This window comes from Corylus avellana, chromosome ca11 (genome assembly GCF_901000735.1).
Source record: "Corylus avellana chromosome ca11, CavTom2PMs-1.0".
Classification (NCBI taxonomy): Eukaryota; Viridiplantae; Streptophyta; class Magnoliopsida; order Fagales; family Betulaceae; genus Corylus; species Corylus avellana.
Genome location: NC_081551.1, coordinates 19,900,338 through 19,915,820, shown reverse-complemented (window position 1 = coordinate 19,915,820; position 15,483 = coordinate 19,900,338). Strand labels below are relative to the sequence as shown.

At 35.1% G+C, this 15,483-nt stretch overlaps 2 protein-coding genes across 2 annotated transcripts in view; both read right to left on the bottom strand.

Moving 5' to 3' along the window:
- LOC132165200 (probable protein phosphatase 2C 49) overlaps window positions 1-6,656 on the bottom strand; it is a 21,879-nt gene extending 15,223 nt beyond the window's left edge. The window contains exons 1-7 of the mRNA XM_059575687.1: window positions 6,561-6,656; window positions 6,196-6,326; window positions 5,966-6,034; window positions 5,486-5,557; window positions 4,882-4,954; window positions 378-496; window positions 150-218 (exon numbers count right to left, since the gene is read on the bottom strand). Coding sequence (XP_059431670.1) covers window positions 150-218; window positions 378-496; window positions 4,882-4,954; window positions 5,486-5,557; window positions 5,966-6,034; window positions 6,196-6,326; window positions 6,561-6,620 — 593 coding nt within the window. The 5' untranslated portion in view covers window positions 6,621-6,656. The remainder of the gene's footprint in view (window positions 1-149; window positions 219-377; window positions 497-4,881; window positions 4,955-5,485; window positions 5,558-5,965; window positions 6,035-6,195; window positions 6,327-6,560) is intronic.
- A 1,358-nt stretch (window positions 6,657-8,014) lies between these two features.
- LOC132166166 (probable protein phosphatase 2C 6) lies at window positions 8,015-13,031 on the bottom strand. Its single transcript, XM_059576940.1, has 4 exons — window positions 12,448-13,031; window positions 9,817-10,104; window positions 9,098-9,203; window positions 8,015-8,683 (listed from the first exon to the last, which is right to left on the bottom strand). Exons 1-4 carry the CDS (start codon window positions 12,919-12,921, stop codon window positions 8,355-8,357), a joined length of 1,197 nt encoding a protein of 398 aa, XP_059432923.1. The 5' UTR covers window positions 12,922-13,031; the 3' UTR covers window positions 8,015-8,354.
- Between the last annotated feature and the right edge of the window lie 2,452 nt (window positions 13,032-15,483).

The window sequence follows — 15,483 nt, the reverse complement described above, 5'->3', positions numbered from 1 at the left end:
CTAAATAGAAGAGCGATTAACTCAATTCATGTTATTGGTCAGGACGTAGATCGAGCTTCTACTTAATTTACCCACCATAACTAATTTTTGAAGATTATTGGATGAGAAATATTAATAATCTAATCGCCAAAAAAAAAAAAAGGGGTAACCTGGCGCTGCTGCCTTTGAATTTAACAAGATATTCACGCAGGTTAGCAACATTGAGGGGGATTGTCTCCCTACAAAACAAATAAAGCCCAATGTTATTATAGCTTTTGGAATTGAATTATTATTCTTATTTATAATACATAGCAAAATTGGATGAGCATAAAAAAATTAATTTGGTTTAACACTGAAATGGAAATACACGAGAATGAATTTCATAATATGCCACTCACAATGTTTTTTCTATGCCACACATAAAGCTTGGCACTTCGCCGAAATACAAATCGGTCATTTCTCCAGCAAAGTATGGATCCACCTCCTCCATTCTAGTGAACTGGCTATCCAGGACTCTCTGCAATAACCGGCATTTTTATGTATTATATTTTGACAACTTTTTATCTTTAATTTGGATAATAGTTAAGAAACTACATTCACAATCTCAATTTCATAATGATGCTTTTGTGTGTATATATATATATATATATATATAGGCGATGATTGAGTGAAGCATAAAAGTTTGAAATTTCCGATTGATTAGTGGAAAATTTTGCAATTAATTAATTAACTAATTTTGATTTTGATTTTCACATCAGGATAATTGCCATAAATTTTGATGAAAGTTATAGTATGGACCATCATTATAAATGCAACATATATACATGTCTTCATCCTACTGATCCAAGCCATTACTTTGTACTTAGATTCAAATTTATATATCTTATAAGTTAAGGAGTACTAATTATGAGACCAAACAATATACGAATACTTAGCCAGAAAATTAAATTAAAAACAAGCTTTATCACATATATAGCTAGTCACAATGTATAATAGGAGTGAACAGAAAACCTATATTTTTGAAGATTAAAGGAAACTAGTGTACCATGATCAATGTTTCTTTTGAAAAAAAATAAAAAATAAAATAAAAAACCTCAGTGAAGAGGGTTTCCCTCATCATGGAAATCTGTCGTCTCAAGATGTTGCTATCCATTCTCGCAAAGAAGAGAGCGATTGATTCAATAGAACTGGCTATAATTAATTAAAGGCTTGAATGCCAAAATGGGAAGGCAGTGAAGAGAATATATAGGCAAAAGAAATAGTTAGAGGAAAATATATGTGTTGCAGCGATCAATGAGAGTAAACACTAAAAATGTATGACTAACTAGGACATATCGACTATGTGATAAACAATCATTCAAAAATATAGCACAACAATTATGTGATCATAAGCACTCAGGGATAGATCCAAGAAGTTTTATGGGAAGGGCCCAAAGCAAATTTTTTTTTTTTTTTTTTTGCATCGTGTAATGAACTGGTACTTTTTTCTATTTTTTTCTTCTTTTTCTAATCACTCGTACTCAAAAGCTGCGACCTGCGTTGAGTTATTTTGCACCTCGTTGATTAACATCATATTCTTATATGTGATAACGCAATCCAAAATCAAACTCCAATGAACTAATTTAAAATTCATTGTCATCAACTACCCAAAGTCTTTTAGGAGAATTTTCAGAAATTGGGATATCAAGTATTGTATTTGACTTTCACATCATCTACAAATAAATTTACATGATCATTTTGGAGTCTTTAGAAAATAATACTCATATTCACATACAATAATTAATATGATTCTAATATGACATATTCCAGCTTGACATATTTGATATCAACCTAATTATGGAATATACAGAAAATATTATATATTTTTCATATATTCTAATATTCTCCCTCAAACTCAAGGTGAAATATTTTGGAACCTTGAGTTTGAAATCCGAAACAATGATGACAGCAGTGGCGGAGGCCAGGAACGAGCCATAGATGATGGAGACTGGCGGGTGGCCAACGACGGCGGCAAGTGGCTGGTGAATGCAAATTCAAAAAAGGGCCAACAATGAGCCAAATTCCAAAAAAGGGCCGAAACCGGGCCAGGGCTAACAACGAGCCAAATTTCAAAAGGGGCCGACAACGGGCCAAAGCTGACAATGAGCCAAACTTCAAAAGAGGCCGACGATGGGCCAAAATCCAAAAGGGGCTAAGAACGAGTCAGGGCTGACAATGAGCCAAAAATAAAAAAGGCCAACGACGGGCCAAAATCCAAAAAGGGCCAACAACAAGCCAAGGCTGTCAATGAGCCAAAAATAAATAAATAAAAAGGGCTGATAATGGGCCAGGGCCGACTTGGGCCAAAAATAAAAATGAACCCACTTAGGCGCTTATCATATCGACGCACCGAATCTGACCGGCACATGGCGTGCATGATGTGGTCACTCGAACCTTTTTTTTTTTGTAAAGAATCTCATTTTGTGCCATATAGAGATGCAAAAAGTAAAAACAGACCACAAATTTGAAATCATGACGAAAAATTGAGTGGGAAACACGTAGTCAACTCTGAAAGTCAATAAAAAAGTCAGCAGTCAACTCTGACAGAAGTCAACAGTCAACACAAGACTACATGGCAATGGTGCTGACATGGCAGATATGCTGACATGGTAGATATGATGATGTGGCATTAGGGCTGACGTGGCAGTCTGAAGACCCTGGCGCATGTGGTGCACTTGCGAAAGGGCTGGCAGCACCTGAGAGCGTGAATCTGACGTGCACATCTGTGAGAAGCGCGTGCAGCGCTAGATGGAGGCTTTCTTGCCAGTTCTGGAGTCGTGGGAAGGAGATGTGTCAAACAGCAGCCTGATCGAAGTGAACGGACCACCGTGACGGCCTAGGGCAGAGTGGAAATGGCGGAACAACCAAAAGTCTAGGCGGCGCGTGGGGGTACGTCAATGATGATATGGCAGCGTTCTTGGCGAATATGGGATGACCGGCAGCTAATCTATGGAATGGTCTGGTAACCTAGCAGATCGGAAGAAGGCGGCGGCACATGGATGCCGGCAACGGCGCGTGGAGCACGTGGTGTTTGTGGCAGAAATTTCAGGAGGCGCGTGAACCATTTTCTTGGGGCGTTTTGGGCAAATCTAAGACGTTCAATGGCCGATGTATCAAATGGTGTGTCTACCTCCGTGATCAGGAAACTTTAGCGGCACGTGGCTGAGCGGGCAAAGAGCTTGGGTGGAGCATGGAGGAGGACTTGATCACCAAGATCGTCAAATGGAATGTGATGAAACGTCAAGGACGTTGAAGGCCACAAGAAAGTGGCTCTGATACCATGTTGAAATAATGATGATGTGAGAATATTGAGCGGAAGCACATGAGAGAATGACCACAAATAATTTACGGGTGACTCGGTGTTAAACACCTACGTCCACCACTCGAAAAGGGTAATGTCTAAATATAAGTATAGTAATCAAATCCCCTTGATTTGATTACAATCCCAATATTTGATTACAATCAACTCATAAATAGAGAATATTTGATATCAACTTAATTATGGAATATACAGAAAATATTATATATTTTCCATATATTCTAACATCCTATAATAGCCAACTTTTATGGCCTATTTGACACGGGTTGCAATTCGGAACGAATTAGTAGTTCGAAATCACTCAGCATTGCCCCTTTGGCATAATGCTAAATATTATCCATTTTTATATTTGTATACCATATATTAATTTCCTTTAAAACTTAGTCATGCAGAAATTATATCATACAAGCCAAAAAAAAAAATTACTGGTTGGTGATCGGAGTTTGTTCATGGATCAATTCGCTCACCACAAGCTTCATCATTTCAACCAAAAATCTAACTATTACTCTGATGTATTAGCAAAAATTGGCTTCCGCCAATCTTCTTGCTTTGTAAATTATGATTCCCATTCTGACATGTTTTTTCATGTCTATTCTCTCTTTTAAGTGTTTTTTTTTTTTTCGAAGGCCTGACCTCTTGGTACAAAAGAACAAACCAACACAAAACAGTTGCGGTCTACATTAGATAGAGAACGATATTATTTTCCAAATACCAAAAGCTAAAAATAATGTTCGACAAGGAAATTAAACCTTGTAAGCACTCCAAACAGATCACACATAAAAGAGAGTTTTTAAAGAAATAGCTAAAAAACCTTTATTACAGACATGCTAGAGATGGAGGGAACCAAGATTATTGCAAACTACTCCAGAGAAGCTAATTAATTTCCGGAGATGGAGGGAACCAAGATTATTGCAAACTGCTCCTGAGAAGCTAATTAATTTCCGGGTTTAGCAGTTTTGGCAGATCTCAACAGCTACAGAACCAAAACAAAAACACGCAAATTAACATGTCAACTTATTAAACCAGCTTGACCAAGAATTTAATTGTTTCTTTGTTGAAAAAATCCTAGATTTACAATTTGATGGCACATGATTGGAGGGTGTTAAAAGAGTTATCGGTATTGATCAAATTTGTTTCTATCTAACGGATGCTTGGCAAATAGGTTTTTTTTTTTTTGGTTCGGCTCAGTGTCATAGAAGGGAATGACAAGGCTAGGCTAGGGGGGATAGCCGAGCCAGAGCAAAAATAAATAAATAAGTGATAAATGAGTTAAAAATGAAAAGAAATGAAATTCTTTTTTTTAAAAAAAAAAAAAAGATTTCTTGGTTATGATCCGTGAAGGCTAAAGTTCTATTCAAAGGTAGAACATTCTCAAATAATATAAGGTTTTCATGAGCTGATCTTGACCCGCCATCTAAAATATTTTTTTTAATAACCGACATCGCTCTAATCACATATTGACACATATCAAAAACTATAAAATAATTGTAATTGTAGCAGTACTCTTCTTTATTTGTATAAGAGAGATAAAAAGAGAAACACACCTGCAAGTAAACTTGGAGCCTGTTTGTTAGAGTGTTATTCTCTTCCTTCACTCTTCTGATTGCAGCCTTACATCTGGCTCAATAAATAATTGTACATAATATTTTAGCATGAGTCCCAACTAAACCTCAAAATCAATGCTTTTAATATAGCATAAAGCATATAAACCGCTTGAAATTACTGTAGCATCTCCATAATCATCATTTTCTCTAAGATATTTTACATAAAGAAAAAAAAAAATAACCACTAATTAATAGAGTCATTACTATATCTCACTAGTAGAACCGAATTCTCTCTGATTCAAATGAACGAGAGAGGAGAAGGTTCCTTACATTTGAGGGGCATATTTTGTCATTTCACTTCTTTTTTTTTTTACATATTTGTCCCTCAAATATAAGGAACTGGCTCCTCTTTGGTTCATTTGAACCGGAGAGGATCCGAATTCCTCACTCCTACAATGTGTGACTTAAGTGTCAGGTTGGGCATAAATGCTTAAACTCCATTAAAAAAAAAAAAAAAAAAAAATCAAATACGAGAAAAAGAAAGATAAGTAGATGATTACTTATCCTGAGAAGTTGATAAAAGTAGGGGAAATAGAAACATTACCCTTCTATGTCCCTTTTATAGAAGCATTCCACTGCTTGATTGATTTGAATCGTCGCCTTAGTAGCCCCAATGCTGCAAATAACAATATTAATTAATGATCTTCAAAAAATGCAAGAAATTAAGGAAGAGTAATGCCATGTATCTCCTATATATATATATATCTTAAATCTCCATTGTTCACTTTTCTGACTGGTTAATTACTTAAAAGAGTAGTAAAATAAGTTAAAAGATCCAGCACTTTTGACTTGAGAAAAAGATATGCATTTCGTTATTATTATACCGATGCTTGCACATTTTATTTTTAGTGAAATCGAATTAAAAATATATATATAAACTGATGGGTCTAAGTGATTCAATAGTTTATTGTCTTGAAAGCTGATGGGTCTAATTGAAATTATAGAAAATTACAGGAAATTTATTATGTATTTCTTTTTCTTTTACAGCACCTAAGTCAAATCTAAAAAAAAAAAAAAAAATCACCTGAGAGTGCTGCCTTTGACTCCATGAAGGAACGTGTTCACTGTAGCAAAATCACATACTTGTTCCTCCCTACATAGTAGATAAACATTTTTGTTGGTATCATAGTGCTTAAAACCATTTCCAATTGCAAATTTGAACATTGAATTCAAAGGGATTGTTGTTGTTGTGATTAAAAATAGCAATATTTGCTCAAAAAATATGAAGTTTAAACAACACATTATACTGCTTACAATGCTTCTTCTATGGTAGCTATCACTTTCGGTGATTCACTGAAATACACTGTGAAAACTTGCTCAAGAAAGCTGGGGTTGTCATTATCGTCCAACTGCTCCAATCCAAGGAACTGGCTGTTGAGAATTCCCTGCAATAATAATAATAATAATAATAATAAGATTTTAGTTGTACGCTTTCATGCAAAACAAAAAGCAGGTGCAATTCACATTTACGAGTTTGGATGTAACGATTTCCATATACAGGATCTTCAAATAGGCAGATGAAGCAATCATATTTATTTAAATAAAAGTGTAAAACGTAACGGTAACACTTAAAATAATAGTGAAAACTAGAAACAAATATTTCTTTCCAAAAAGAAAACCTCATCAAAGAGGGTTTGCTTCACAGTCGCAATCTGTTGCAGCAAGGAATTGAGCTCCATTTCTGAGATACTTCGTGGCCGGCTAGACGAAAAGGAATTAAACAGACTGGCGAACAGAAAATATATATATATATCAGCACAAAAATTGGTTTTTGAAATTTTTGTTTGTTAAATGAATTGGTTTTGAATTTTAAATGTGATTGGGAAGTTACAATTTTGTTATATTAGTCAAGATAGTTTTATTCAAATTTATTCAAAAAATTCAAGGCTAAAAACAACCATTTTTATCTCCTAATCAACCCTTAAATTAGCTCCTATTTAAAAATAAAAATTAAAAATCAAAAAATTAAAAAATTAAAAAAAAAAAAATTAATGATTAATTGGCATTGCCACACTAGCAAAATGAGATAAAAGTAGGATAAAAAAAAAAGGTCTAGTTTATAGCATTACTCTTCTTTAATTCATTCAAAGTAATGGTAAACTATATCGTCATACTACCCCAGCAATTGAGCTGATGTGGTAGTACTCATCCGTCCCTGCTAAAAATAAATAAATAAAAAGACTTATGGGCACTGTTAGCCAAAGAAAATAAGAGTTGGATGGTGGATGGAGATGTGATTTTTAACATTTAATCATTCATTATATGTCAGTAAAATAAAATGTATGATAAGGTAGCAAAATCTACATCATGTAATTAAAAATAATTGTTATAATTTTAAGAATTTCATCACAAGATTATCTTATAAAATCTAGAAAATTTTGATCCAAGATAAATTATATATTTTCTTATTTATTTATTATGTGTTTGTGTGTCAAATATTTCTTGATTATATTACAAGTTATATTGTGAAATTTTCTATAATCAATAAAATTAGAGATTTTAGATTTCTTAAACATTAATTTCATGTTAGCATGTTAGGGATCACAATTCAACATAATTAAAGAATAAAGTCTACATCAGGATTTATTGGAACACATCTAACAAACTCATCTGATCATCATCAACAACAAGCTGATAAATTCAAATATTACAAACACAGAAGATAGCATACAACCAAATTAGTCTATTGTGACCACCTTAGTAAAGTTATCACTCAGTGGGCTAATTACACACAAATCATTACATTTCCTTTATATTATAAAATTTTCAAAAACAAATAAGATTACAAATCTTAGTATATAACAATTTGTGACACTACTAATAAAAATAAATAAAACAAAGCAAATTAAATAAGGTTACAAACACTTCACAAATTTTAGATGCCACCGCACCGCCACCTAAAAATGATCTTTCAGAGAATTTGGATAGTTAATTAGCATTACGTACCTTGGCAATTAAAGTTTTTCGGTTTTCATGCTTTAAAACGCTAGGGAATCAACCAATTTTCTCACCATTTTTACTTCTCTCACTGGGTAGAAGGAAGGGAGATAGGATGGTAAATGTGTAGCAGAAATAGAGCAAATAACTTAAAAAAGAAAGATATACCATGCCATATTCTTTTCTTTCTTTTCTTTTCTTCATCTTCATGTGAAAAATATTGAACAATTTGTTTTTTCTTAGTTTTTCCTTGACCAAGCCAACTAAAATGGAGGATTGATCTAGGTTTTGCCGTAACAAACCAATTCTGGTGGTTTCAGAGCAGCAGTGTGTTTGCAAGTCAGCACTGTACAGGGGCTACCAATTGTGTCATGTGGGGGGCCTCTGTGCAATTCCACTACATCACTCCTGCCTTTCTTATCACACAGCTTCAGAGGGTGCGGGTGAATTGGATTTCTGGGAAAGGAGGGAGAGAGTTACTCCACTCCCCTTATTGATGGCCTTTGCTGGCGCCTTCTCTTTGATTTCAGGTCAACAACAATGATGGAGATGTTGTCAGAACTATTTCTTCCATATGCTATCTCAGTGAGATTATCAGCAACAGCTTGTGCCGGAGAAATGTCATCAGTCATCAACGACCTACGCCACCTTCTTAGAAGGCGGCGAGCCGCCTCCCCAACCTCTTCGTTAGTCATGACATCCCAAAGCCCATCGCTTGCCAAAATCAAACACTCATCCTCATCTGTCCTAGTCATGAAAGTAATCTCAGGCACTGGAATTATCCATGGCCTCAAATATCGATCACCTGAAACATACCCGTCAAGCAATAAGTACTACAAGAAAGAATATGCATATCACATGCTACAGTGAAAAGTGACTACATTATTAAAAAATTGATTGAATTTCTGAACTTCCAACATGCAGATTATCGAGTTCCTCATAATGTCATCAGATTCAGCAAGAAAAAAGAAACAGAAATTTGAACACACATTATTTATATAGTCAGGAAAGTCCATTTTATGGTCTGCATGTTGAATTCATGTCATATATTTTTTATAATGCCCCAGTATAGAGCAAAACTAGGAACAAGCTTCTCGCAATCCTCAAAACTTTTCATACATAGTTAGATGCCTTGACCAATGATCGAATTGAAGACAAAATCTGACTATTACTGAACAAGAGATTCAAGAACAAGAGAAATAGAGATAAAAAAAAAAACCTATAGCTCTGGACATGGCGAGGACTCCAAACACCCTGGCACCGTTCCAGTTTATGACTTTCCCTCCCTCTTCTTCTATTCTCATGAGTTCGTCTTCTCTATCAGGCTGTAAAAGCAGCAACAACAACAACAAATGTCCTTAATCTTGTTAATAAAAAGACCTTAATAATATAAGAAAAATAACCTATTTCTGGGTAATTGGCTTTTGTTTTTCCAATTTTTGTACCCCTCTCCAAAGTTTATGGACATGTTCAAACTCAATATCCAGGAAAGTTTTTTTTATTATGTTTGTAAAGGGCCATATGATCTCTTTGTCACCTTATGACCTTATCTATACTATTATACTTCAAATTTATAATGAATGTAATTTTAAACCCAATACTTGATGAGTAGCGCTGACCCCATGAAATCAAATACAACTTTTAATCAAGGTATTAAATCGCCACTTATTTCAAAAGTTTAAGTTAATAGAAAATGATAAATTTATTCATTTAATTAATGAGTAACCATATTTAGTAGACTGTTATACAACTGACATACAACTTAATGATGTAACAATGAAAATCAGCCAAGCGTATAATAGTCTACTAAATAGCACAACTCTAAATTGCTATTCTAAAACAAGGTACTTCAAACAAATTGCAAGGAGCAAGAAATAAAAATGGCACTCTGTTTCAATTCTATGAAGAACAAAAAGAAAAAAGAGTTTTGAACTTAACCTTCTGATCGACGGTTAAGGGAATTGTTTGAGTCCCTCGACAAAGGATTGCCCTCGAGTCACCACAGTTGGATGTGATAATCTGACAACCAGATAGAACAACCACAACAGCAGTTGATCCAACCATTTCTGGTGCAGCTGCCTCTGTCACGCTCTCATTGTCGGCCCTCTCAAAACCACTGCAGAATGCTGACTCCCACCTCCTATGCCATTCATAGCCGTCAACTGTTTCCCGATCCCACTCTTCTGCTATCACTTCATGCATTCGCTCTGCACAAAATTTAGCCACCTAGAAATAACCACCAATGTTAGTAGGATGCTCTCAGATTGACAAACTTTCACACTTTATGATCATGAATAATAATGGGAAAAAGACCCATTTTGATGACACAGATTTTTTTTAAAATAATAATAATTAATTATTTTGTAAAAAAGATTTTCATTCCTCACAAAATAAGAAACACTAATTATATATTACCTCATCAGTTTATAATTGGAGTAATGATATTTAGTAGCACACAATTAGAATGATATAGCAATGACAATCAACCTTTGAATCAATAAAGACTTACCCAAAAAAAAAAAAAAAAAAAAGAATTCAATAACTAATTTTCGCTAAAACGTCATTTCAATTATATTATCTGTATATAATAATCTACAAAATAATGTCAATCATGTAGCAGCCTTTATATTGTTTACATCCCCATATGGACAATCCTAGTCAGACCAACGACTTTGTAAGCTTTATTTCACTTTATTGTTTTTGGTTACCTTGTCTCTCTATAGATATTGTTATGGTACTAAAGTCTTCGTAAGCTTTATTTCACTTTATTGTTTTTGGTATACCTTCTCTCTCTATAGATATTGTTATGGTACTAATTAAAGTGATGTAAAACTTATTCACTTGAGATAAATAAAATAATTAATTAAAAAAATGCTATGAATATTAATGAATAAACTCTACACCATTTTGATAATTATCTCTAGATAAAAAAATTGATACCCTTAACATTTTTCCTTGTAAAAATAAAAATATAAGAAAACAGATTACCCAATGGCATACAGCGGTCAGCTGTACAGGTGTCTACCATAAGGATCCAACTACATAGGCAAAATCATTGTCCAAGAGAAAGTGCAAAACAATTATTTTTTTAGAAAAATAAAAACTAAGCAACCACTACACGTGGCCTACAAGAGAACATGTGACCCCACCTAAATTTTAATTTCCAACGAAAACGGAACGTCTCGATCCTCCTTAATCACCCTGTTCAGACCATCCAGCGACCCAGATAATAAACTATAAAAAACAAAATAAAAAATCTATCCCTAACCTAAATAATTAATTTAATATATCCAATAATTGAAATATTCTCCATCCAACAAGGAATCAAAACGTTGTGGATTGGGTGCGGGATATACAATTTTCTAGAATAAAAATTTTTTTAATAAAAAAAAAAAAAAAAAAAACGAAGTAAAGAAAGACAATCAGTGCAACGCTAACTTTAGATTCTTTGTGATCCTTAATTTTCAGTGGGTCCTCCCTACCCCTTTGCTCATCACAGTGATACTCGTTCAACGGTCGAGGGAGGTGTGTCTGTGAGGGCAAGTACTGTAGGTGGCCGTGACCGTAGCCTTCCCTTCGCACCGAATTTTTCACGCGAAGCAAAGGCGCGCCCGCCCAGATGACTGGGGCTCGAAAGTTGAAGGGCCTAAAATGAAACGTGTCCATACTAAGAGAAAACGCGCCATAAATTCTCTCGATATGGACCACTCGCAGTACAAAACGTGGCATCTCCTTCTCGGAACCAATTATGCTGGATAATATTCAAACTACGAAAAAGTTTTTTTTTTTTTTTTTTTTTTCTTTCTTTTGCCTTTTAAGATCACAATGAGGTACTAGATCCTTTTATTTAAAATAACTAATTAAATTTGTTAAAAAAAAATTATATTAGATTAGATTAGATTTATAAAAAACCTTCGCATTGAATTTGCAAAAAAAACAAATACAAAATAGATATTTAATTGGATTAAACAAAAAAATATGCAACATCTTGCAACATTTTTCAAGAAAATTATTTTATTTTTTATTATTTTTCTCTTACGTGACATTTGAAAAATATAACTACCGAAAAATATAATTATTAAAAAATACAATCGTTTCAAAAATATTATAGTTACAAAAATAATTATTCGAATAATCGTTAAAAAATTATTGTGTTAAATGAATAACAATTGAACAAATAAAAAATGAAATACGAATTTTAGAAAGAAAAAAAAAATAAAGACAAAATCAATAAAAAGTAAAAAATTAATATTTAAATGATATAGATAAAATTATAACTAATCGGATGTACGAGGCTTCTAAAAATTCATTCGTTAAACTCATTTTAATTGGTTAAACTCAATAAAATGAGTTTTGATGAGCCATTTTAAAAATTTGACTCTAAGTGATTGTGAGTTTCTGAAAAATAAGCAGTTTCTGAAGAAAAAAAAAAAGGCTATTGCTCAACGGAAAATGCCATTCTCTCCGCCTTATTTGTTCCATTAATATTTCATAATTGAAAAATAAATGCCGAAGATTTCCTGAAATTTTAATTTTAATTCCAATTCAAAAAAGAATGTTTTAAGGTACCTGAGAGCCACCATGACCGTCGAAGACGCCGAAGAAATGGACGGGCGAGATCTCGCTGGAGGTTCTGGAGTCCGGGGCAGTACAACCGCCCACGTGATGGCACGTGCGCGACATGAAGCCCGGTACAACAGCCACGGCGTCCTCCATCTCCCTCCGTCTCCCAATCACCGACGTGAATCCCCAGCTCACTCCCTTGTTGTTCCTACCCACGCACTTCTGCCTCGCCGTGGCCATCACCTTTGAGTCCTCCCCGTTCGGCGAGGGTTCCATCAGCATCGGCGCGGCGGCCTCCGGTACCAGAAACGCCAGAATGTCGCCGGAGCTGCTGCTCGTGAAGGAGATGTCGCCGGAGCTGCTGGTGCTCCTGGAATCTTCCGTGTTGAGTATGGACGATAAGCCTGAGCTCGTCGATGCCAGGTCCGGTTCAGGCAGTGAGTCGACTCGCTCGAGTTGCTCGTCCTCGGAGGCTTCCATATACTAGTAGCTCACTTACATTCACCAAAGTCGCCGAGAGAGAGAGAGAGAGAGAGAGAGAGAAAAGGGGAAGGGCGAAGATGGGATAAAAGAAGCGGAAACAACGGCTCAGAAAGTGACACGTGTGATAAAATATCAGTTCAGATGACACACGCATTCGTAGTGAATGAAACGAGGCATCGCTCCACCAAAAACAAAACAGAGGAAATGAGGCATTGATTAAAATCGTACTCGCTCGCTTTTCGCTGTACCGCCACGTGTCCTCTCTCGATCCTGCAATGCCACGCTGGTTTTGCGGTCCAGGTCTGGACACTGCGCTATTATTGGGCGGAGCTGATCCTCTGTCAAACCTTTCCGAAGCACCCATCTGCACCTGCAACAACCTCATTGGGTGTCAGCTTTCCTCGGGATCTGAAATCATCATCACATATAGTCTTCTGCTAAAAAGTCATGGCTCTCCACGCGGCAGACGATTATTTGAGATTTTTACCTACTCGTCGATACAAGAACGTATCAGATTTCGTTCAGCTTCGACAAAAGAATCTAATGTACGCATGGGAAGGACCTGAGCAATGTTACACCATCTCCATGATATGGCTAGGTGGCACATTGGAAAGCAGCGGGGCCCACCATTAGGTACAATTTGACCTTTAAAAGAAGTGTGATAAGTAATGAGTTTCCCTTGGGAAATCCTGTCACATTGGAAAACCTCATCAGGACACTTGTCTTGCGTTTGAGCAATCAACCCGGATCTGACGGCCTCTATTAGCCGATCTTTAAATTGACAGTTTTATAAAGCGCGAGGGAGAAAGAGAGGGTGAAGCACGGCAAAAGCCACAGGACCCACCATAGAGCCTTACGGTGACTGTGGTGAGTGGGACCCCCTACGGATTGTGCAATATCAAATCGACGGGACATTTGGTGGGATTAAGATTTGATCCAACGGTAGTCTGCCCAACAGCAACTGTGGGATCAACGCGGGGCACAGAGGGCCCACACCTAAGATGGACACGTATCCCCTATAAAGAAATAGATCCTCCACAGGTCCAGGACTGGAAATGGAATTTACATCATTTTTTTCTTTTCTTAGTTATATTTAATTAAGGCAGAGCCTGGAGAGATTCCATCCGATGGTTAATGACAATATTGACCCGAGCATATGATGCATGTGCGGTGCATTCGGGCGGTAAAGTGACGTTACATTTATAAATTTTTGGGATTAATATAAACAAACTTTATATATATATATATATATATATGATAAATAGCTCTATAAAGTTTAAAAGGTGACTGCTAACGAATCAGCAAACAAAATATAAAAAGGTTTTTAGATACATTTTTCGTTAACAAATTAGACAAAATTCCCTAATATGTGATGTCAATATTAATAGTATTATGACACGTATCTTTAGAATAAAAATTTAAAAGCCAAAAAAATAATAATAATAATTAAGCCAACTAGAGGGTGGGTGACCCACGGCATGGGTATCTTCCGGAGAGACTCTTTGGCTGGTTTGGGACGACTAAATCACTTCTACGTACCCCATTAAATTTTTTTATTATTTTTTTATTTTTTTTATTCTAAACCATATATGTGTCTCAATGTTATTAATACTAACATGGTACATTAGTGGATCCCGTCCAATTTGTTGACGGAAAACACATTTGTTTTTTCTAATTCTTTTACGACTTATTAATACACGTTAACGTGTAATTGGAGCCACTTCAGGTACTAAAAAAAAAATTAACACTTTTCAATCACATAAAAACACATATCAACAAATTTTTAAAAAAATTTTAAAAAAAAAAAAAAATGGGAAGAAGATGATAGAAATGATAGGTCTTAACATTTTTTTTATGGCAGTACACGAACATCTTAAGCCAACGTGGTAAAATATTGTTGGGTCAAAAACTATTGGTTAAAATCTTAACATAAAGTAACTTGGAAACATAGTCTTCCTATATATTATGGTATCAAAGGTCCACACTTGCCCAACTCAGAAACCAAGAATAATCTCGATGTTCCACATGTTGCGGGAGATACTTTTATTATTATTATTTGACAATTGTGACTTGACTTGTGAGCTACCATCTTGTTTCTTTTATTTTGGTTAAGTAACTTTTGAGCTAACCGATTTGATCTGGTTTCCTCTCTTTTTACTAATTTACGTTACTACAAGAGGCTCCACTTCATTGGTGAAACCATAAGAAAAATCAGAAAATGGATATGACTCAGACCCGTTTAGGTTTGCGGAATAGACTATTAGATTTGATTAATTAACATTAAGTATAACTAGTCATTTGTTTGGTAACACTCTATTCTTGAAAAAAGTTTACTCTCATGAGACTACTAATCTCATATATACAGGATTAGTTAAGCCACTCATTTTTTAGTGGCTTAGCTAATCATTTATTGTGAGATTAAATTTTGTTCTCTCTCTCTATATATATATCCGTCTCTATATTTCGTTATCTCTTTCTATTTTCTCTTTGATTCTTTTGGTATAGTTTTTCAGCAAGTGCAAACGATTTTTTTTTTCTCTATGTCGTCTCCCTTCTCTA

Coding starts and splice junctions, on each gene's coding strand:
- LOC132166166 (XM_059576940.1), bottom strand. CDS start 12,921: ATGGAAGCCTCCGAGGACGAGCAACTCGAGCGAGTCGACTCACTGCCT. Junction 9,204..9,816: donor CCTTAACCGTCGATCAGAAG/GTTAAGTTCAAA, acceptor CTGCTTTTACAG/CCTGATAGAGAAGACGAACT. Junction 8,684..9,097: donor CGCCATGTCCAGAGCTATAG/GTTTTTTTTTTT, acceptor GGTATGTTTCAG/GTGATCGATATTTGAGGCCA.